A 22,834-nucleotide genomic window follows, 5' to 3' on the forward strand; every position below is an offset into this window, starting at 1 on the left:
CAGGAGACTAGAGAGCAGACACGGACTTGATTAAATATCTCAACCAAAAATCTAGATGTGTGGTCAAGCTGGGTTTGAACTTGGAAGCTTCTGATCTAAAAGTGTATGCCCACCAGGTCACAGACAGCTGGGTGACCAGAATGCTGCGAGGAATGAGAAACTTCAGTTATGTGCAACATTGAAATGATGGGCTGCTCGGTTCGGCTGATGGGACATTGGAGAGAGAGTGAAGCTCAACTGAGATGTTTTAAATGATGAAGATGAGTTCAGCTGGAGGCCCAGTAAGCACTGGGCACAAACTTCAAAAGGAACAAGTGGGACATGACAGCTGTGTATTACTATAGAAAGGTCCAGCGACAAAGATTTGCACAGCTCTGGGAAACTGCATTGAAGTCGGTTTAATTGAAAGGCTGTCGTGAAGAGCCACCACAAGCATGCTACAATTGCAAGAGGTTTGTTTAGACACACTGAAATGGAACACAAGGCTCAGATACTGGAGAGATGGGCTTTCTACTGACCCAGACCTAAACCATAAACAAAACAGCAGCATTCCAGCATTCCTCTTGTCACATCTGAAGACAAGCAGAATTGCACGGTTATTGCTGAATTAACCACTGCGATGCTTGGGACATTGTCTCAATCACCATTCCAAAAGAGAGTTAGTGCTCAAACATTCATCTTTGAAGTGCCCACAGAAGCAGGAACTTCCTCACCCCACAATCTCCCCAGAGACCAGAGCACTGAGTATTAGTTAGGACCCCGGTACTATACTATACTGTTCAGGATGAACAGCAAGTCTGTGCAAGAGACAGTAAAAATCGCTGGAGTGCAACTGCAGGCAGTTATGGTCTGTCTCTTTTGAGTTGTGCATTAACCAACCAGTAATTCTTATACAATATTCAGATTGTCACAATATTAAAACTTTATTTAAAGCCACACACTTTGGGGTGGGGGGGGGGGGGTTGGAAAAAAATCACCTAGTTGATGTAACAAATTCCTATTCACAACTGGTAGTGATGACCAATACAATACTGGTCTTGCTGGCACTCATCTGTGGTCTTGGCCCTATATAGTACAGAAATCCAGCATATTTAAGAGAAGTAAGTACTCCATTGAAACATTTGGAAGTAGAATATAAATTAGTCCAAAAATAACAGCATTTTCACCACTGGTTTATTTATGCAAAACTACTTCAATGGATTAAATGAATTGGCAATTCCAGAAGTGGTTGGCCTGTGAGAATCTGCAGTTATTAGTTCAGCTTCTCCCTGGAATGGTGACCTGCAGCCAGCCCATTTGGCTCTGCACTGTTACAACAATGTAGCACCAATGGACAGTGTTCAGTGGGGCAGCAAGAGGCCCTGGCCAACTGGACAAACCTGAACGGGGTGCAGGTTATTGGGTGGACTCGTCCTCTGATTGACCAATGCTCAATGGTTTAATCAGCCCACTCCAGCTCAGTTTGTATTACTGCTCTGAACATCTGTTATTCACTCGAGTTGCTCAATTGCATTTTAACTAGAGTTTGGTTCTGCTGTTTCTTCTTGCTAACAGGAGGTCATTGGATGATCAGACCCAAGATTCTTTTCAATGCCCTTAATTCCAGGGTACTGTAGCAATTGCAATCCCCCACTCTTGAGTGGGGGCAGCTGGCTGACAAAAGTCAGACACTGGTCAGGAGTTACAAGGATTGCAGTCCTCATCAATTAAATACATTTAAACTCACCACAATCCCCAGCTCACACTCTCAGAACCACACTGCCCCCTCCTGAGCTACTGGGAAGCAAAAACAATCTCAGTGCATCACACTGGAGATTTTTCTCCTCTCCTACTGCCTTATCAGAACTTTAAATCACGGCTCAAAAAAATCAAGGGAGACTTCAGACATTCCAAAACTGCTCTGTCATCAGGCAAAAGTCACAAGAGAGTGATGAGAGGAGGAGATGCGAGAAGAGAGATATAGAAGCAAACAGTTTTACTGAACTTTAGACCATGCAAGGTAGATGCCCTCAGTGCTCATCTGCACTGTTGGAGGTCAGATATCAGGTTCCAGTCACATTATTCACTGTAACCAGAGTTCCTGCCAGTGGTTTCACATCTGGCCAAAGAAGGGAAGACACCAGGAGAATTCAAAGCCCAGTTATGAGAGAGTTGAGAACTGAAACCAGTTTACATTGTTTAACAAACAGCAACGGTAGTGGTGGCTCCAGGTGAGGACACTCCACAAAAGGAGGCAGTGATCTAGACACTGCTGCTGCTCGTCAATACGGAATACCATCTGCAAATTCAAGCATTTTTCAGTAGATGTGCAGTAGGGGTGGAGTGGAATTGAAAAAGGCAAGGCAAGGCAAGGCAGCCTGGAGTGAAGAGGCCACATCAGGGAGCTGGCTTTGCACACGTTCTGTTCCATCACAGACGACCAAGGTCCGGAGGAAGCAGAGCACCTGTGCTCCTAATCTGGTAGCAGGGCAAGTCATTGGCACATAGGAGGAGCCAGCAATTACTCATGCTGCTGCCTGGTGAGGGAACACCTTGGTTCCTGTCCACCTCTTACCTGAGTCCTCTACACGTTAGCAGATGTTCCTCTGGGAAACACAAGTTACTCTGGATCAGGGACACTGTACTTTGGACAGCCCTTCCCCTCCTCCTCTTCCCCCACCCACAGTGCCTGTTACTCCATCAGAAGAGGCTTTAGAAGAAACTCCATCAAAAGAACTGGCCTTCTCCCAGGGTACCCATGGTGGAGAATAAAAGGGAAAGCATAGATGCTGAAAATCTGGAAACAAAATGCTAGAGGACCTGGTGAGGCAGCATTTGTGGAGAGAGAGACCATTAACATCTCAGTTCTGAAATAAGGCCATTGATCCGAAACAATAACCCCGTTTCTCTCTCCAGAGGCTGCCTGATCTGCTGAGTACCTCTGCATTGTTTTATTACTGCCCACGTGTCCACTGATCATGCAGCACTCCTAGACAGAGGAACAGCAAACAGTTCAACTGCAGTTAGATCCTGTTCCACATGCTTGCAACCAAGGGCTCCTCTCGCACCTTGAGCAACGCGAACTTGTGCAACTTCCTTTCGATGCAGTATCGCCTCCTACCCAAACCTGGATTCTCAGCGTTTGGTCAGTCACACTTTACTACCTCCCCACCCCCATACACTCTTTCAAAAAAAAACACAAGACCTGTTAAACACAAAGTATTTCCTGTCTTAGTTTTCCTTTTTAATGCTCTGAAAATCAAAACAATTTAAAGAAATGGCGGTTGGAAAGTAAAAGAATTGAGGGGTAATTAACAATAATCACAGTCATTGCAATCTGGCTACACACTGTTGGACGAGTGAAGTGACAGACTGACAGGGTACAAGTGCCTCACACAAGCCCAGGACTGCACAGATCACTTCCCTACTCACAATTTAATATGTTCTAATCAATCCAACACTTCCAAAGCCAACAGGAAGGAATCAAGCCTACTACAGCAGGCTTAGAAATAGCATCGTCTAGGGTTATAACACAAGCTGACACCTCCACTAGTGAGTCTACTTCTTGTGCTGCTTGGATGCTGAAGTCCCTCCTCGTTAGACTGGATAAACTGGCCACAGTCAGCATCTGGACACTTTCCAGTTTAATCACCCCATTTCTGTGCCAGATTTTAGATGCTTTAATCAGAACCAATTTCCCCTAAACACTGCAATTTATATAGGGTCCCAATGGGATGCAAGTGTGGAAGGTTTACATACTTTGAGCTCTAGACCAAGACAGAGGGGGTTTCCATAGATCAGGGAACGAAGTGCAAAGAGAAATCAAATTACATGGACTTGGTTCTTCAGTTGCACCATTCACGCAGCCTGGTGCTGAATGGAGCACAGTGGATTCACAGAGCATATCAAGTAGCCCAGTACAAGATCCAACTCGTTTTGCACAGCAGCAAGTTAGGAGTAAATTATAAAAAGAAACACATTAAGACTACAAGGTAGCTCTTCGAAATACAAATCATTTCTGAAGGGAATTTCCAGACAAAATTTTACTAACACTATTGCTTAACAAGTTGGTTTTCCCTGCAAAAGTAAAACCTAGTCACTAGAATTCTTGAGAAGTCTGGGGGAAGGAACAATTCACAGGTCATAGCATAGAGAGGAAATTTCATAGCGATTATTTTTAAAAAATCTTTTAAAAACTCTTAAAAAAAAGTGCCAATTGTTTTGACCCAGAGGAAACTAGCAGTCACCAGGGGTCAAATCATTTCTTCAGCACTGCTATGCAGCTCGAAGAGGCACGCGATTTCTCCAAAGTTCACTGATTTCACTTCCCCCAATTTAAGGAAGAACCACAAGGATTGCAAGAGATCACCACGGCCTCACACTGCAATGGCACTGGGCAAGGTGGGCACTTCCCCAGGAGGCAGGCAGATTGCCTAGTCTGTGTCTTCAGGAATGTAAGGGCAATTCACAAATATAATACACTATTTCATCACCTCCCTATTTCACCATTGCAGGCCCAGTGTTCATAGTGAAGTTCCAGGACGTTACGGCACACCTTCAGAGGAAGTAGTCAGCGACTGTCTTTTTGGCTGACACCCCTCGAGACTCCTGAGGAGCAGCTTCAAAAATTGTAAACTCCTTCTCCAAATGCTCATCCAATTCAAGTATTGCAGCGACATTTCCACACCTGGAGGGACAGGGGGACAGTCAGATCAAATAGAAATAGTTAGGGAATATATATTAAAAAAATCAGACCCCGGTAAATTAAGTACCAACAAATATTTAACAGTTGTTATCCAATCAGCACAACATACTTTAACTCACGACTTCAATAAAATGGTCACACTTCTCCACCCCTCAGATATAAAACAATTTATGGATATGTCTACATAATTTCTCTGAACATTGATGTCGTTCACTTCTGGGATTTGGCTGCTTTGTGACCTTCTCCCCGTGACTATGCGGGTTCCCTCTCCCATCTCAAAGATGTGCTGGTAGGTTAATTGGCTACTGTAAATTGCCCAGGAGGAATGGACGAACGAGATGGTTCCCCTGGGAGCCAGCATGTAGTAGATAGACCGGAAGGTCACCCACATTGCTATAGGGATCAGATCCATGCAAGCTCCCAGCACAGCATCCGATTAGTCCTCTGATTCCTTTGACACCCACGAGCGGCAGTTTACAGTGGCTAATGAAACCAGCAACCTGCACATGTCTGGGATGTGGGAGGGAACCGGAGTAGCCAGGAGAAACCTGCAGGAGTCACAGGGAGAATGTGCAAATTGCACGCAGACAGCACCCGAGGTCGGGATAGAACCCAGGTCCCTGGAACTGCAAGGCAGTGCATCACCACGCTATCAACTTTAAACTACGTGTTCGAGCAAAGGAACAGATGCTCAGCCACGAGCTCCACATTCAGTCGACTTTTACCTGTAGCAGTAGTTGGGTGCTGACCACACAGTTAGAACAGTTTCATTGAAATGCCACTTGTATCCCTCCATCACCAGCTGGTGGGCACGGCAGATCAGGTCTATGCTATTGGCAGCACTGAAGTGGGCAACAACGTCACTGCCGAAGAGATAGCCAGCTCCACGGGGGCTGATGCCCCAGCCAGTGGTGTCTGAAAATAAAAACCCAGTGACATGCGTCAGCTCCAGGATTTTACACCAAAGACCAAGCCCGGTGCCCATCACCATCTCCCCAGCGAGACGATGACTATCAGCACACCGGAGTGTGATGTCTGGATGTAGCTGGGTTTGGAGGCGGCTCATGTGGGACATCAACAGCAGCACATGGCTCATTTCTATGTGATAATAAGGAGTAATGAGAGTGGTGCTAAGCCAGATCAAGTTTGGAGTGCTCAGACTGGAAGAGAAGCTGTGAGTAAACTAAGTGATCGTCAGGAGGTACAGGGAAATGACAAGCCAGGAAGGATGTAGAAAATAAGTAGTGGGAAACAAGGACTTCATTGTGCATTCACCAGATGAGGGAGAATTCAGAGATCAGTCCTTCGTCCAGATGGGGGACAGAAACAGAAGGGTCAAGAAAGTGACCAACTGCAGTTTCCTGTACCATTGATCATTACTGTGGGAACAAATCCATTGTAAATAAAAACAGAACCACATTCTCCAACTTGTTCTTTCCCTCTCCCCCATCCAGTTTGGGGAAAGTTACAGATAACAGCCAGATGAAATTCAATGAAACAAGTCCTGCAGATGGGACAGAAAGCAGTGAAAAGTGTCCAAGGATGAAGCAGAAAAAGCATTTTTAGATTGGATGCTTAACAGTGCAGCCATTGTCGAGCTCCATTGACAACGCTGAACTGCATTGTGGAAAAACTGCAGAATGGAAAGAATGGCATAGTCACACTGAAGGCTGTCAAGTCTCCAACATTTACGGGTGGGGTTACTTTACACTAGACCAACAGTGGAGAGCAGGTGAACTACACCACTCTTTCCATTCTGGCGGCCTTCCACAATGCAGTTCAGCTTTGTCAATGGAGCTCTACAATGGCTGCACTGTTTAGCATCCAATCTAAAAATCACTAATGTCACTTAAGTAGGTTTAACAAAGTGCGAGCAGGATTGGAAATTTTTCTTGGTGGATTTGGACAGGCGATTGGTATGCAACATTATGCAGAAATGCAAAATTAACTAACTTTGGGAGAAAACTGCAACAGTAAGCACTTGATTGAAAGGTGGAGTGTATGGAAGGGTGTGGGAAACAGGGGCTCCAGCACAATTCTATCAATGTGCAAATCCAGACCAAAAAAAATTAAGTTTAGAGTTTTCTAATTTAACTGAGTGCAAAATAAAATGAACAGTGTACTGATAGTAAAAACCATTCATATACACTACAGAAAACTGCCCAAACCATAGAATGAACATGCCAGTATTAATAGAGATGGTAGGAAATTGACAAGGTAGAATGATGGAAGACCACTTAGATAAGATAAAATATCTTTTAGTCACTAATAAGGGGAGGAGGGGGGTGGGGGAAAAGGGGAGGAGGGGGGAGGGGGCCACAGGAATGAGAGAAAACAAAAGGGGAAGGAGGGAAAACAGAGGGGAGTAGTTACCCTATAATCCTAACAGGGACAGGGTTCCCCTTGTCCTCACTCACCAACCCATGAACCTCCACATTCAACACATCATTCTCTGCAACTCCTGCCATCTCCTACGGGATCCATCACCAGGGACATCTGCCCCTCTCCCCCCCCCCCCCCCCCCCCCACCGCTTTCCACAGGAATTGTTCTCTCTGTGACTCCCTCGTCCACTCGTCCCTCCCCACTGAGCACCCTCCTGGCATATATCCCTGCAACCGCACCAAGTGCTACACCTGCCCCTACACCTCCTCCCTCACCACCATTCAGGGCTCCAGACAGTCCTTCCAGGTGAGGCAGCGCTTCACCTGTGAGTCCAAGGGTCTCATTTATTGCATCAGGTGCATCGGCGAGACCAGACGCAGATTAGATGACCATTTCGTCAAGCACCTTCACTCCGTCCACTGCGACAGCCAGGACCTCCCTTCAGCCACCCACTTCAATCCCACATCCCACTCCCACACTGACATGTCTGTCCACGGCCTCCTCTACTGCCACTGAGAGGCCAGACGTAGGTTGGAGAAGCAACACCTCATATTCTGTCTTGGTAGTCTTCAACCGGATGGCATCCACATCAATTTCTCTAACTCCTTCCGTTTTCCCTTTCCCCAAGCCCCCCCTGTGTTTTCCCTCATTCCTGTGACCTCCCTCACCCTCTTTTTCCCCTCCCCACGGTTCCCACCTCCTTCTCTTTATTCCGTGGTCCACCGTCCTCTCCCATTGGATTCCTCCTTCTTCAGCCCTTTGCCTCTTCCACCTATCACCTCCCAGCTTCTCACATTCCCATTCGCCACCCCCCCCTTCACTTGGACTCACCTATCACCCACCAGCTCGTGCTCCTCCCCCCCCCCCCCCCCACCTTCTTATTCTGGCTTCTGCCCTCTTCCTTTCCAGTCCAGATGAAAGGTCTCGACCCAAAATGTCGACTGTTTACTTCCCTTCATAGATGCTGCCTGACCTGCCGAGTTCCTCCAGCATCTTGTGTGTTGCTCCAGAATCTCTTGTGTCATCATCAATTTAATGTCATTTGGAGTGCTGCAGGAGACTGGGAGGAACTTTGTGTCCTAGGAGTATAGGACACTGTCTCCAGCAAAGACCACTTTGATTTTTCCAAAAGAAAAATTGGACAAAAATTGAAAAGAGGAACACAGTTTTAGTCAAGAACAAGCAAAAAAAAAGTGCCAAATGGCTTTCTAATCACCTGTATACCCATGGGTCTACAAGGCTCAAGCAGTGTGTGTTTAGCTAGGAACAAAGTTCAAGGTTAAGTGGACTTGTCTATAGATACATTTAGGCCTGACAGCAGGAAGTGTGAAGAGCATACCGAATACAATTCCACATAATGTGGTAGGGAGGCTGTGCACACACATCTCTGTGCAGGCCACAAAAGTTAGGACAAAAAGCTTTCAATTCAGTAGCTAAAAATCACACAGAATAACCATTCCCTGCGGGGCTATCGTGGAGAATCAGTCAAAGTTTTACAGCACACCTGCAAAAAAGAACTGATTCCAAGTGACTCTTGGAGGTGGTGGCTTCAGGGATCAAAATCAGCTTGGGTTCCCAAAACTAAATTAAACAGCAACTCCTGTTGTCTGAAAATGTGGTCTCAGGAGAGGATTCTAATCCAATGTGGTTGTTTGACAACTAACCTACAACTCACTCTCCAAGACCGTGGTTTTGACTCAAAAAATAATTTTCTCATTAATCCCAAGACTCACCTTCTGGGTCAGACCACAGCAAGTCACACATTGGACCATCGTGGGGCACTTCCTGTTTCCGGTCTATTGTCCGGATCTGGTCCAGGGTCTGGATGGAAGGAGATAGGCCTCCGTGAACGCAGAAGATCTACAGAAGGAGGGCACAGAGAATGCTGTTTTTTTTTCAAAAAAAGACAAACCAAGGATTTTCAGAATGCTGAATTGATCAAACATTTTCCAGTTACACCATACTCCGAGTTCACCCTAGTACATACTACCACTTTCCTCAATTTGGCAACAGATTTATTTTGTTCAGTGGGAGATGGGAGAAGGTGAAGTGAGATTTACTGGGAAAACCTGGAGCAGAAAGAGCCAGGAGATTCAGTCACATTCAAACTTGGAAAGAAGTGCACAGGTTGTTTTTGTTGTGAGCAAACTGAGGAAGAACGAAAGGTGGGAGAGGGAAGGGTGGGGTACGAGGATGGAGGCCCAAGTGCGAAGGTAAGCAAGGCTCTCCCCTCAGCAGTGGAGCAAAGGGTGCGATCCACAAACAGCCAGGTGTAACGCCAGTCTCAGCACAGGGCGAGTGGAGAGCATCAAGCAGGATAGGCCAGAATGGCCAGGACCAAACCAGAGAACATTGGTGGGAGAGCAACCCGCCAAAAGAAAGATGGGAGAAGAGTGACAAAAGATACAGCTTTGGTCTCCTTCTCAGGAAGTATAAACTTGCCTTAAAGGCAATGCAATGGTGTATCAGATTGATGGTCACCACCATACAGCATAGAAACAGGCCCTTCAGCCACCACGTCAATGCTGACCACCAAATACCCATCTGCATTTACCCCGTTTACCAGCACTTGGTCCGTAGCCTACTCTGCCTTGGTGATTCAAGTGCCTGTATAGATGCTTCAATGTTGAGGGTCTCTGCCTCCACCACTTTCTCAGGCAGTGTTCCAGATTACAACCACCCTCTAGGTGAGAAAGAATTCCTCAGACCCCCTCTAAATCTTTTATGCCTCCCCTTAAACCTAGACCCTCTGGTTTTAGACACCTCTGTTATGGGGAAAGTTTCTCATCATCCACACCAAGTCCCTCAATTTTGTTTACCTCCAAACCCAGTCTCAGCTTCCTCTGCACAAAAGGAAAACAAATCCAAACTAAGCAGCCTCTCTTCCATCCCAGGTAACATCCTGGCGAACTCTCCTTTGTCCCTCTCCAGTGCAATCATGTCCTTTGCAACAGTGTGGTGACCAGAATTGAAGACAATGCCCCAGTTGTGACCTAACCAATGTCTTTAAACAGTGCATCATAGCCATGCTATTATATTCTGTGCCCCGGCTAGTACAGGCTAGCATCACTTATGCCTTCAATACTATCTGTGCTGCTAGCTTGAAGGATCCATGGACTTGCAGAACAAGGTCCTTCTGGGATCTTGGGCCCTGACATTCCTGGTGCACGCCCTACCCTCATCAGACTTCCCTGCACCCAACTTGCCAGCAAAATCAATATCATTTACCCTCGTCGCTATCAACACCAATTTTCGTGCTGTCCACAAACTTACTAATGTACATGACAAACATATTGCTGGGGTATGAAAAGTGTGCTACATGCAAAGATTGAATTCAGTGGGCCAACCCTCTCAGGAGTTATAAATGAAAAGCAACTTAGTTAGAAGATACAGCCAAAAGGTGCCAAGGCTTTTCCTTGACTATAAAGTCTTGAAATAGACATTGATTTAAGGGGCTAGGTATTTAAAACCAAGGAGGAATTGTGAGGTACTCTTGCAGATTTTGAAATTCTCTCCCCTAGAGGGCTGTGGATGTTTAGTCATTCAGCAAGGCAGAGATTGATATATTTTTGGTATTCAGTGGAAAATGAAGGATTTGGGGAACAAACCGGAAAATGAGGCAGAGGTCCAGGATTAGCCATAACCTAAATGGCAGAACAGGCTTGATGGACTACAAGATCTCCTCCCGTTCCTATTTCTTACTCAGAAGTTTTAGTAGCAGTGGGTGACGGAACACAGATGAAAGCTGCAATTTTTCATTCAGATTGAAAGAGAATTTTAAGTGCCCAGGGCCCTAGCAATCTCTTTTCGTCTCTCTCAAAACCTCAGACAGATCCTGTCAGGCCCTAGGGTCTTGTCTACCTTAACGTTCTTCAAAAGACCCAACACCTCCTCGATCTCAACATGCCCTTGATTATTAGCATGTCCCTCTCCTTGTTGAATACTGATGGATTTCTCTTCATTAAACTTCACCCTCTATGCATCTACCCATTTCACCAGTCTGTTCATATTCCATAGAAATTTAACTCCAGCCTTTCCACAGTTCGGTACTGCCAACTGTACAAGGATCACATCTTCTTTTGGATTCCCTTCTGCAAATAAAAGTCCAGTTTGAATCTTACATGGGTCCACAAGATCAGAAGGACAATCATCCTCTGTTTAACCATATGATAAGACCTTGGCTGATCTAGTGGCAATTCCATACCCCTGCCTACTAATGTAACCTTTCAGTCCTCTTAAAAAATCATCTACCTTTGTCTTAAAAAAAATACTCAAAGACTTCACTTCCACCACTCTGGAAAAAATGTGCCTCAAAGAAAATTCACTTCAGTCTTACACAGGCTTCCCTATATTTTGTTTTAATTTTATTTACAGCGTGGTAACAGCCCCTTTCAGCCTAATGAGTCCACGCACATTTTAAACCCCAAATTAACCTACCCATACGTCTTTACAACGTGGGAGGAAACCAGAGCACCCGGAGGAAACCCACGCAGACACAGGAGAACGTACAAACTCCTTACTGGCGTACTCCTTAACGTACAAAATCGCCGGCGCTGTATTAGCGTTGTGCTAACCGCTATGCTACCGTGCCGCCAGTACAGTGAACAGTGAACCCCGGTTCCAAATTCTCCCACATGAAACAAGCTCTCCACACCCACCTGTTCAAAGCCCCCCCCAACTCTTCCAAACACCAGATTCAAGCCAAGCCAGTCCAATCTTTCTTGAAAAGACCACCTGTTCATTTCAGATACGTCCAGCAAACCTTCGCCGAGCTGCTTCCAACCCTTACATCCTTTCTTGTGCAAGGAGACCTACACAATGCAGAGATTTCCAGATATAGTGTTGCCAGTGCCCCAGTTAGCCTTTATCGTCTACTAGTTAGCAGCAACCCCTCCTATACGCTTCCGAGGCCTGCACTACTTGCAGCAGGCATCTCAGGCACTGGGAAAATACCACCATCATCTCCGCAACCCTCCAGATCCACTGGGAAAGAAAGGACCCAATGTCAGCATCTTCTCCCAGGCTAACATCCCCAGCAGAGGCCCAGGTTACTCTCAGTCAGCTTGCTTGGGCAGGCTATGTTGTTCACATACCCAGCACCAGACTTCCAAAACTGACCATCCTGAGCACTGTCATGGGAGCACACTTCCAGGTGGGCAGAGGAAAGATTCAAGGATATGCTCAAAGCCTTCTGAAGTCCCCACCAACTCCTGGGAATCTCTGGCACATAATCACTAAGTGGAGAAGGCTCATCTGGGATAATATCGAGACCATGAATAGAGAGCACAGGGAGCCTGTGGGCAGGATTCACACCTGCTGTGGATGAGACTGCGGTGCCCATGTTGGCTTCATTAGCCACCTCAGAACCCACTGAACCACAGCAAAAGCAAGTCCTCCTCGATCCCGTGGGATGGTCTAGGATACAACTGAAGCATCCTCTCCTTCTGCACTCAATCGCACTCACAACAAACTACAATATTCTGTTAGCTTCATTATTCACTTGCTGTACTTGTACACTAGCTAAAGAACACCCATATTACCTCTGCATCTCAAAGCTCTGCAAATCTCTTATTTTTCCTGCCAAAACGAACAATTCCACATTTTCCCCACATTAAATTCCATCTGCCATATCTTTACCCCTTCACTTAATCTATCTACATCTCTTCATAGTCTTCTTCTGTCAACTTCACCTTCGGTGCCTTCGTCCAAACCATTTATGCAAATTGTCAAACTAACCGAGGTCCCAGCACTGACCTCAGTCCCAGTCCTTTCCTCACATTTTGCCAACCAGGAAAAGACCCACTAATGCAGCTTGTTAGCCCACCAATCTTCTATCCACACAAATCCATTGCCACCTACACCACGAGCTCTTATGTTGCCAATAACCTTTGATGCAGCACCTAATTAAATGCCTCTGGAAATGCAAGTATAGTACGTCCACCTGTTCCCTTTACCCGCAGCATATTGCCCCTTAAACTTCAAATATGATTTCCCTTTCACAAAACAGGGTCAACTTTTCCTAAGCAACTCAATTTTGTTTTGAAGTACCTGGCTAAAACGTCTTTGATAATAGCTTGATCACTACAGAGAATGGGATCCACAAACAGCTTGAGTTTCTCTTGGCGCACCCGTGACTGAGATTGCTAAATCCCAGAATTCAAGTATGGAATTAAACAGGTGAACATGTACACATAACCGTTAAACCAAGCACTTCCATCAGTATGCAATGCAATGCAATGCAATGCAAAGGACAACTTCATTCACCAACGCCCACTTAATATCTTTAGCATAAACACTTACTTACCTTCCCATCCACAACAGCAGAAAGGCTGAGGTAATCAAAAATCTCAGTGCAGTACCTCCACACTGTTATCGATCCGTATTTGCGCAAGCACTCATCATAAAACCCATAAACCTGGGTAATCTGCCTGCTTTCATGGTTCCCTCTGATTAGTGTGATTCTGTCGGGATAGCGAACCTGTTGCATACAAAAGATCTTGGTTATTGATGAAAGGATCAGCTGAGTTTTTGTTTTGATGGCCCACTGGTTACGATCTTGGACCAGCAACCCAGGATATGGGCTAAAGCAGAATCACAGTTTATAAAAATGAAGTTATAGTTGATTAATTTAGAGCTCCAAGGATGTAACAGTATGGACTGTATGGCAAGGTGCTCAAAAAAAAATTACTGCACACAAAAGGCAAGAGCTCACAATGTGGAGAGCAAGATATTAGCATACATAGAGGATTAGCTAGAAAACAGGCTTAAGAAAATGGGTCATTTTCAGGTTGGCAAGCTATAACTAAGGTGGCACGAGATCAGTATTAGGACCTCAGCTATTTACAATCTAGCCAGAAGGATGCATGCACTGAAGCAAGTTTCAAGGAGGACAATGTCTGCAAAGGGATACAGATAGGTCAAGTACATGGACAAAAATCTGGTAGATGGGGTACAACGATGGGAAACACAAGTTTATCTGGCTTGGTAGGAAGAACGGCACAGCAGAATATTGTTTGGAAAGACAACAGAATGCTGCTGTACCGAAGGTTCTGAAGGTCTGTTTGCATGAAACAACATTGTCTGCGGGTACAGCAACTAATTAGGTAAACGAAATGTTGGCTTTTATTGCAAGGGGATGATGTATAAAAGTAGGGATGTCTTGCAATTGTAGCAACTATGCAGACCCTTGGCAAGACCACACCTGGACTACTGTATACAACTTTGGTCTCCTTATTCAAGGAGGGATAGATCTGCGTCGTAGCCAGTTTAGAAGAGATTCATTCGGGTGATTGCTGGAATTAAGAGGCTGCTTTATAAGCAGTGACTGAGCAATGAGTCTAGACATACTGCAGTTTAAGAGAAGATTGAGAAAGACTTGACAAGGTATTTGTCCTCGTGGAGAAATCTACAACAAGGCACATGGCTTTCAAAGGAAAGCTATTTCTTACATATTCAAAGCCCATTCATGGAGATTAGCAGGAATTTCTTCCCAGAGAGTTGTGAACCTTGGAAATTCTCTCTTCCAGAGAGCTGTGGAGGGAAAGTCACCAAATACACTGGAGGAGATGGACAGATTCCTAGTAGGGAAAATCAAGGGTTATCAGGAACAGACAGGAAAGTAGAGCAGAGGCCAAGAATGAACAGTGGAGCAGGCTTGAATGGAGGGACTTCTACCTACTACAGGGTCAGTAGAGTATGCTGACTCTATTAGCATTTCCAGCATTAATTGTCACTGACTTTGCTTTAAGATAGTTCCAGAAGGTAGCTTGCAGTCGTGGAAGTGGGAAATGAGCAGGAGCTAGGAAGTTTCACATTCAGGTGAAGAGTCAGTAAACCATCAGATATAGAAAACCTCACCTTTAGTGCTAATAGCAGCAAGAATGTCTCAACACTGTAGAAGCCTCTGTCAACAAAATCTCCCATAAACAGGTAGTTGGTTTCAGGAATGTCTCCTCCAACCTGGGGGAGACAAAGCAAACATCAATGTCTAAACTCCTCAAGGCAATCAATCCCAATCTTGCAATAGTCTGACATTCAATCAGGGAAATTTACTGCCCCCCCGCACCCCCCAAACCAGAGGTCCAAGGTTACACGTGGTGCTGGAGAACATGCAGAGGTGACTAGAAGACAGTACCACAAGATCTCTTACGGTCACTGTGAGGACTTCACTTAGTACATTGTATTTACACTGTGTTACACCATTATGAAATATACCCCAATACCTCATTGAATACAACTCACTTTAAAGAGCTCTTTGAGATCATAGAATTGCCCATGGATGTCTCCACACACCTGCAAAGAAAAACCAATCAACTGAGAAGAGAGACACATACAAGTGCAATTACTTTCAGGTGCTTCCAAGGACTCTTCCCTGAACACCTTGGGAGGAAATAAGTTCATATGTTGCTCAAAAATACTTCAGAATAGACCAAGTGGGAAATTATTTCTGTAGTATGCCTTTAAAAGGTCAGTGCTGCAGGAAATATTGCAGGATCCAAAAACCTTATCACTCCTAAACAGCAGATCCAAATTTCATTCAAATGCTTTAATGACTCAGAAAACAATTTAAGTGTTTGGTGAAAGCGATTACTGGTGTTTGGCCTCTCCCCAGCTGGTAAATTACTGATAAGTGGCAAGAGTGTGCTGCAGCTTTACCCATGCCCAAGTTCTCTCAGAGCTGGAATTGGGCCACCTTCATCTGCAACAGTTCAGAGAGTGAGGGTGGGGCTGTTGACCAGAAACTCAATGGGAACAACCACGTTAATACTACAAGAGGTGGGCGTGCTATATCAGGTGATTCACACCCTGACACCTCAAAGCCTCTCCACCATCTCCAAAGCACAAGTCAGGAGTGTGATAGATTCCCGCTTCCCCTCTCCCAACCATCACCTACAAGAGACCAGAGAGAATAAAGAAAATATTTCCATCTTTTAATTTAATTCACTGCCGTACAGTGTAATCACAGCTTTGAGCAACTCGATCATACAAAATAAGTTAACTCACAGTGACTGGAGAATCCACTTGTTGAACGTTGCTCTCTTCAGCGAGAATCTCCCTGTTCAGGCATAAATGAGATTTATAACCACTCTTTTTGTAACACATTTGATTATTACCATGAATTCACACTGCTGAGTCTGTGATGCAACAGAACACCACAAACTTTGTACTTCAGGACCCTACTATATGGTGCAACATCAAAAGAAATTCATTAGTGGACAGCCATTTTAATTGCACTTCCCATTCCCACACCGACACGTCTGATCACGGCCTCCTCTACTACCAAGTTGAGGCTAGTCACAATTTAGAGGAACAGCACCTCATTCTGCCTTGGTAGTCTCCAAGCTGATGGCATCAATATCAAGGGGCAGGCATGGTAGCATCGTGGTTAAAGTAATGCTTTACAGCACCAGCAACCTGGGTTCAATTCCAGCTGCTGTCTGTAACAAGTTTGTACATTCTGGGGCCACTTAGAAGAGTGAATGTAAGAATGCAAGAATTTGAAGCAGGAGCAAAAGCCATTCAGCTCCTCGTGCCTGCTCTATCATTCAACATTGTTGCAACTGCTGAACTGAACCACACGGAAGCTGTAGAGAGGAGATAAAAGGTCTTTTGATCTTCTGGAGACAATCTAGTTCTCCTCTCCCGACACAATGTTTTATACCTTTTGAACACAAGGACAACAATAAACAACTAACAACTATTTACTAACTTTAGCATTTTGAATGTAGACAGGCAACTTTGCAGAATTACATATTTACAATGTGAGGACATCCCAACTAGCAGATACTGGTGGCTGGTCCAAGAGCTTCTGAGCACAAACTCCAGACACCCAAAACATACTTTTGTTACAGTGGTGAGGGACAGCTAGCTCCCTGAATATACAGATATGCAGAGTATTCAGTGACCAAATTGACCTGCCCTGAACTGTGCATGAAGTGGCAGGATATGCCTTGAATAATGTGTTAATACAGGAGATGGCCACTTAGTACCTTCCTGATCTCATCCTGAAGGTTTCAATTAACACCAATTAACATAAACATTCATCTATTGTCTTCCCCTGCATAGTTTCAATGGTACAGAATCAGAATGTCCCACACCCAGTGATAGGTTTTGATGTCCTTAACTTATCAGTTGAAGTTAAATTATGAACAGGTTTTGTTTCCTGAAGACTGGTTTTCATTTTAATTAATATCTGCTATCCATAATTTCATAACTCCAGAATGATTCCTAACAAATATGATTCTTTTATAAAATACCTTTATTAGTCACGTGTACATCGAAACACACAGTGAAATACATCTTTTGCGTAGAGTGTTCTGGGGACAGCCCGCAAGTGTCGCCATGCTTCCGGCACCAACATAGCATGCCCACAATTTCCTAACCTGTACGACCTTTTGTTTTGGAATGTGGGAGGAAACCGGAGCACCCGGAGGAAACCCACGCAGACACAGGAAGAACATACAAACTACTTACAGACAGCGGCCGGAATTGAACCCAGGTCGCTGGCGCTGTAATAGCATTACGCTAACCGCTACACTACCGTGCCTGCGCCCCTCGCTTTTACCTCACTTTCCTCACTAATGTCCTATCTCTCGATTCCCATCAAATCCAAAATTGGACTGATCTATCTGTAATCTCAGCAGTGCACATCAAATAGTGAAACAAGCAGTAACTGCAATGATAACCGTGTCCCCAGAGACAACAGCAGTATTCCCCAGACAGCCCTCCAGCAATGGTAGCTTGACAGGTGAAAGAAGAGGTTCAAGTGAATGGAACACACTCCAGCAGATGAAAGTGATGAATCAACATACACAAAATGCTGGAGGAACTCAGCAGGCCAGGCAGCATCTATGAAGGAAGTAAACAGTACCGTGGGCAGCATGGTAGCACAGCAGTTAGCATAATGCTATTACAGCGCTAGTGACCTGGGTTCAATTCCCACTGCTGCCTGTAAGGACTTTGTACATTCTCCCCGTGTCTGCGTGGGTTTCCTCCGGGTGCTCCGGTTTCCTCCCACATTCCAAAGACATATGGGTTAGGAGCTGTGGGGATGCTATGTTGGCGCTGGAAGAGTGGCGACACTTGCGGGCTGTCCCCAGCACATTCTTAGCAATGCAAAAAGACGTATTTCACTGTGTGTTTCGATGTACATGCCACTAATAAAGAAATATCTTTCTGGTCGACACGCTTCACCAGGCCTCAAAGTGATGAGCTGTGCTTTTCAATGAAATGTTCCACTCTTCTACTACCTCCCCAGTGCGGTCACACACAGGCAGTTATCCACTAACCTGCAACGTACACTGGGCAGTTGGAACAACAAAATTAATGCACATCCTACCCTCAAGAAAAGTTAAGCAGCAGGAAGTGCAGAGTAATTACCAGGAAGTGATTCCACAGAGGAGTTTAGTTTATAAACAGAAAGGGACGATAAAATGCGTTAGACACTGAACTAACTGGACCCTCAAAGTGTGGAACGGGGGTAGTGTTAATACCACTGCAGGAATCAGGAAACATTCACACTGAGGGGCAAGTTCAACCAGTAATCCACAGATACCAGACAAAAGCAAAGACAGAAATAATATGAGAAAATGTTCAAACTATTCAGCAGGTCAGTCAACACCCAAGAGAGAAAGTCCATGGCCTTTTACCACAGAATCCAGTTCTGAAACACCAGTCGTTTCTCTGGTCTCAGACACTGCCTCTGCATTGCTACAGATTTCCCTTTTCATCCACAGCTTCAAATGCCACCACAGCAGCTGGTGATTTTAGGTTAAGTAATGAAGTCTCAATTAAAAAAAGCCAATATCAGTAATATGACGGTGACCATGAAATTACTAGACTGTCACAAATACACATCTGGTTCCTTATGGTCCTTAAGAGAAAGGAGTTGCTGCCTTTACCCAATCTGACTTTATTAAACTCCAGACTCTCACTAAATTCTGAGCCTAGCAACCATTCTGGTATTAAAACTGCAACAAAAGAGCAAAAATAACGCCCAAGAACTTGGTTCGAGTACCCTCAGTGTTCCAGGACTGCACTGCACAAGGGAGTGATGTCATTCTGTGCCCAGCTAGCACTCCAGGAGACAGTAACTCATGGCAGGAAGTACCAGATTGAATTTCCACAGGCTCAGAGACCTGGAAATGGCCATCATCACATTGTACTCCACAAAGGAAAAAGTCGATTTCCTGACTGTTTGGGTCCAATTCATCTCAGTGAGAGCCTCGCCAAAGTTCAATGCTTTCACTTCCAGCTAAAAATAACTCCTTTACAAGAGATAATGGAAAGCATAGCAGCCCACCACCTCCCCCACTCCATCCAATGGAGAAGAACCAAACAAATACAACCAAAGAACTCAACTGACCTTTGAGCTGTGATATCTTTTTCTGAATGCAGCCAACATGAAACAATTAGAAATATCTAATACAACAAGGTAGCATGTGATGTTAATACAAGCTGACTGCGGGTAAGGCTGCTGTTTCACATGAAGTTGTGGCTTCGACTCCGGCAACACTCTGAAACACTGCAGCAGGGAATGCACAGGGGCTGGTGGTGAGCCAGATGCCAGCTAGAGCTGGGAAGGAAACAATCAAAACTGTCAATGTGTTTACAGGCCCTGGGAAAAACCCTAGGTAAAGGGAGGCAATGGTACAGTGGTATTATCACTGGATTAAAATAATCTAGATACCCAGGTCCTTATCTGGGGACCTGGGTTCGAATCCCACCAAGGCAGATGGTGATAATTAAAAAGTCTAACGATGACCATGAAGAACATTGTCGATTGTTGTAAAGACCCATCCTGTAAGGCAGGGGACAGAAGAGAGAAATCTGCCATCCTTACCTGGTGTGGCCTACACGTGACTCCAGACCCACAGCAACGTGGTAGTCTCTGAACTGCCTTCTGAAATGGCCTGGCAAGCCATTCAGTTGTAAGCCACATTCAGCTCGAAAGCCACAAAGAAACAAAACTGGACGGATAACTGGAATCAACTGAGGCATCGGAAACAATAAACGACAAAACTACCCTGTCAAGTTCTCCTTACCAACACCTAGGGGCTTGTATCAAAGTTAGGAGAGCTTTCTCACAGATGAGTCAAGCAACAGTCTGCCATAGTCATACTCGTGGAATCATACCTTACAGTCAACACCCCAGACACCACCGACTCCATCCCTGGATATGTCCTGTCCCATCAGTAAGACTTCACAGACTGCCCTGGAAGCCTTCAACGTTAACTTAGGATTCCATGAAACCTCATGGCATCAGGTTAAACTTGGGTAAAGAATGCTTCAGCTGACTACCACCTACTGTCCCCCCTCAGCTGATGAATCAACTCTATTCCATGTGCAACACCACTTGGAGGAAGCACAGAGTGGCAAAGGCACAGAATGTACTGTGGGTGGGGGACTTCAACATCCATCACCAAGAGTGGCTTGGTAGCACCACTACTGACCAAGCAGGCCAGGTGCTAAAGGAAACTGCTGCTAGATTTCCTCTGCAGCAGATGGGGAAGGAACCAAGAGGAAAAAAACCTGCTTGATCTCATCCTCAATCTACCTGCTATAAATGCATCTGACCTCTACAATATCGGTAGGAGATACCACTGCACAGTCCCCGTGGAGACAGATTCCTGTCTTCAGTGAAAATACACTGTATGGCACTACCACCGTTCTAAGTGGGGCAGACTGCGAACAGATCCAGCAGCTCAGGACTGGGCACCCATATGGCAATGTAGGCCATCAACAGAATCATACTCAGCCACGATGTGCAACCTCATGGCCTGGCATAACCCCTGCCAGACCATCACCGTCAAATCAGGGATCAACCCTGGTTCAATGAAGTGTGCAGGAGGACATTCCAGGGGCAGTGCCAGGCATTCCTCGGAACGAGGAATCAACCTGGTGAAGCTACAAGATAGGACTTCTTCCGTGCCAAACCTCAAACAGCATGCAACAGATATTTATTAGTCACGTACATCGAAACGCACAGTGAAATGCATCTTTTTGTGTTACTGAGAACATGCTGGGGGCAGCCCGCAAGTGTCGCCACTCTTGCAGCGCCAACATAGCATGCCCACGGCTCCTAACCTGTACGTCTTTGGAATGGGAGCTGAGCTATCCCAGAACCAACAATTCAGATCCAAGCTCTGCCATCCTGCCACATCCAGTCATATATGGTGGTGGACAATTAAACTTCCCACTACAGGAGCAGGCTCCACAAAAATCCCCATTCTCAATGGTGGGGGAGGCCAGCATATCAGAGCAGGAGAAAGCTGAAGCATTTGCGAGAATCTTCGGCCAGATGTGACAAGTGGACGATCGGTCTCAGCCTCCTCCAGTGGTCCCCAGCACGATAGATGCCAGTCTTCAGCCTATTCAATTCATTGCACGTGATATCAAGAAATGGCTGAAGGCATTGGATACTATGTGTCCTGACAACATTATGGAAACAGTACTAGAACCCTGTGCTCCAGAAGTTGCTGCGCCCTCGGCCAATCTGCAGCCACAACACTGGCATCTACCCGACAAGGTGGAAAGTTGCCCAGGTATGTCCCTCTACAACAAGCAGGACAAATCCAACCCAGCTAATTACCGCCCCACTGGACCACTCTCAATCATATGTGAAGTGATGGAAGGGATAACCGACAGTGCTAGTAAGCGGCACTTGCTGAGCTACAACCTGTTCACAGAAGCTCAGTTTGGGTTCCACCAAAGTCACTCAGCTCCTGACCTCATTGGCACCTCAGTCCAAACATGGACAAAGGAACTGAACGCCAGAGGGGAAGTGAGAGTAACTGCCCTCGACATCAAGGCAGCATTTGATCGAGTGTGGCATCAAGGAGCCCTGACTAAAGTGGAGTCAATGGGAATCGGGGAAAACCCTCCACTGGTTGGAATCATACCCAGCCCAGAGGGAGATGGTTGTGGTGGTTGGAGGTCAATCATCTCAGCCACAGGACATCTCTGCGGGAGTTCCTCAGGGTCATGTCCTAGGCCCAACCATCTTCAGCTGCTTCATCAATGACCTTCCTTCAATCACAAGGTCAAAAGTAGAGGATAAGCACCTCATATTCCATCTGGGTAGTCCACAACCCAACGGCATGAGCACGGAATTGTCCAACATCAGGTGAACTGCTCCCCTTCTGTCCCCTTCCTCCTGATCTCCCTAGTTCTTCCTACACTCACACCAACCCTCACTCCTTTTCCCTCCTCCATCCACTCCATCTACCCATCACCCACACACTCCTCCCACTAGTTCTCATCTGCACCTCCCTCACTTGACTCCGTGCTCCACCTTGCTCTATCAGCTTCAGCCCTTTGTCACCTCCACCCATCACCTCCCAGCTTGTCTCTATTCTGTCACTATTTCCACTCCACCATCTGCTTATCATTCCTTCTCACCTGGATCCACCTATTGTTTGGTAGCTCTTGCTCCCACCCCCTTTATACTGGCCACCTCACTTCTATCTTTCAGTGCAGATGCAGCAATGTCAACTGTCCATTTCCCTCCATAGATGCTAAGTTCCTCCGGCATCTTGTTTTTTTTTGCTAAAAATTAGGGGTATTCACACAACATTCAGCACCATTTGCAACTCCTCAGATAATGCAGCAAGACCTCAACAACCATCCATAACTATTCACTCACTCCACTATACTGACACGCAGTAGTAACAGCTTGTATTATCTACAGGATGCACTGCAGCAACTCGCCAAGACTCCATAGACAGCACCTTCCAAACCCATGACATCTACCGGCTACAAAGGCAAGG

The 22,834-nt window shown here is 45.6% G+C and overlaps 1 protein-coding gene across 1 annotated transcript in view; it reads right to left on the minus strand.

Moving 5' to 3' along the window:
* Positions 1 to 924: 924 nt before the first annotated feature.
* The window catches only part of LOC127579341 (serine/threonine-protein phosphatase 4 catalytic subunit), a 37,399-nt gene continuing 15,489 nt past the window's right edge, over positions 925 to 22,834 (minus strand). Inside the window, exons 3-9 of the mRNA XM_052032073.1 lie at positions 16,071 to 16,122; positions 15,309 to 15,359; positions 14,925 to 15,026; positions 13,372 to 13,545; positions 8,801 to 8,927; positions 5,410 to 5,599; positions 925 to 4,666 (exon numbers count right to left, since the gene is read on the minus strand). Of these exons, the coding sequence (XP_051888033.1) occupies positions 4,537 to 4,666; positions 5,410 to 5,599; positions 8,801 to 8,927; positions 13,372 to 13,545; positions 14,925 to 15,026; positions 15,309 to 15,359; positions 16,071 to 16,122 (826 nt within the window). The 3' untranslated portion in view covers positions 925 to 4,536. The remainder of the gene's footprint in view (positions 4,667 to 5,409; positions 5,600 to 8,800; positions 8,928 to 13,371; positions 13,546 to 14,924; positions 15,027 to 15,308; positions 15,360 to 16,070; positions 16,123 to 22,834) is intronic.

This window comes from Pristis pectinata, chromosome 17 (assembly GCF_009764475.1).
Source record: "Pristis pectinata isolate sPriPec2 chromosome 17, sPriPec2.1.pri, whole genome shotgun sequence".
Lineage (NCBI taxonomy): Eukaryota > Metazoa > Chordata > Chondrichthyes > Rhinopristiformes > Pristidae > Pristis > Pristis pectinata.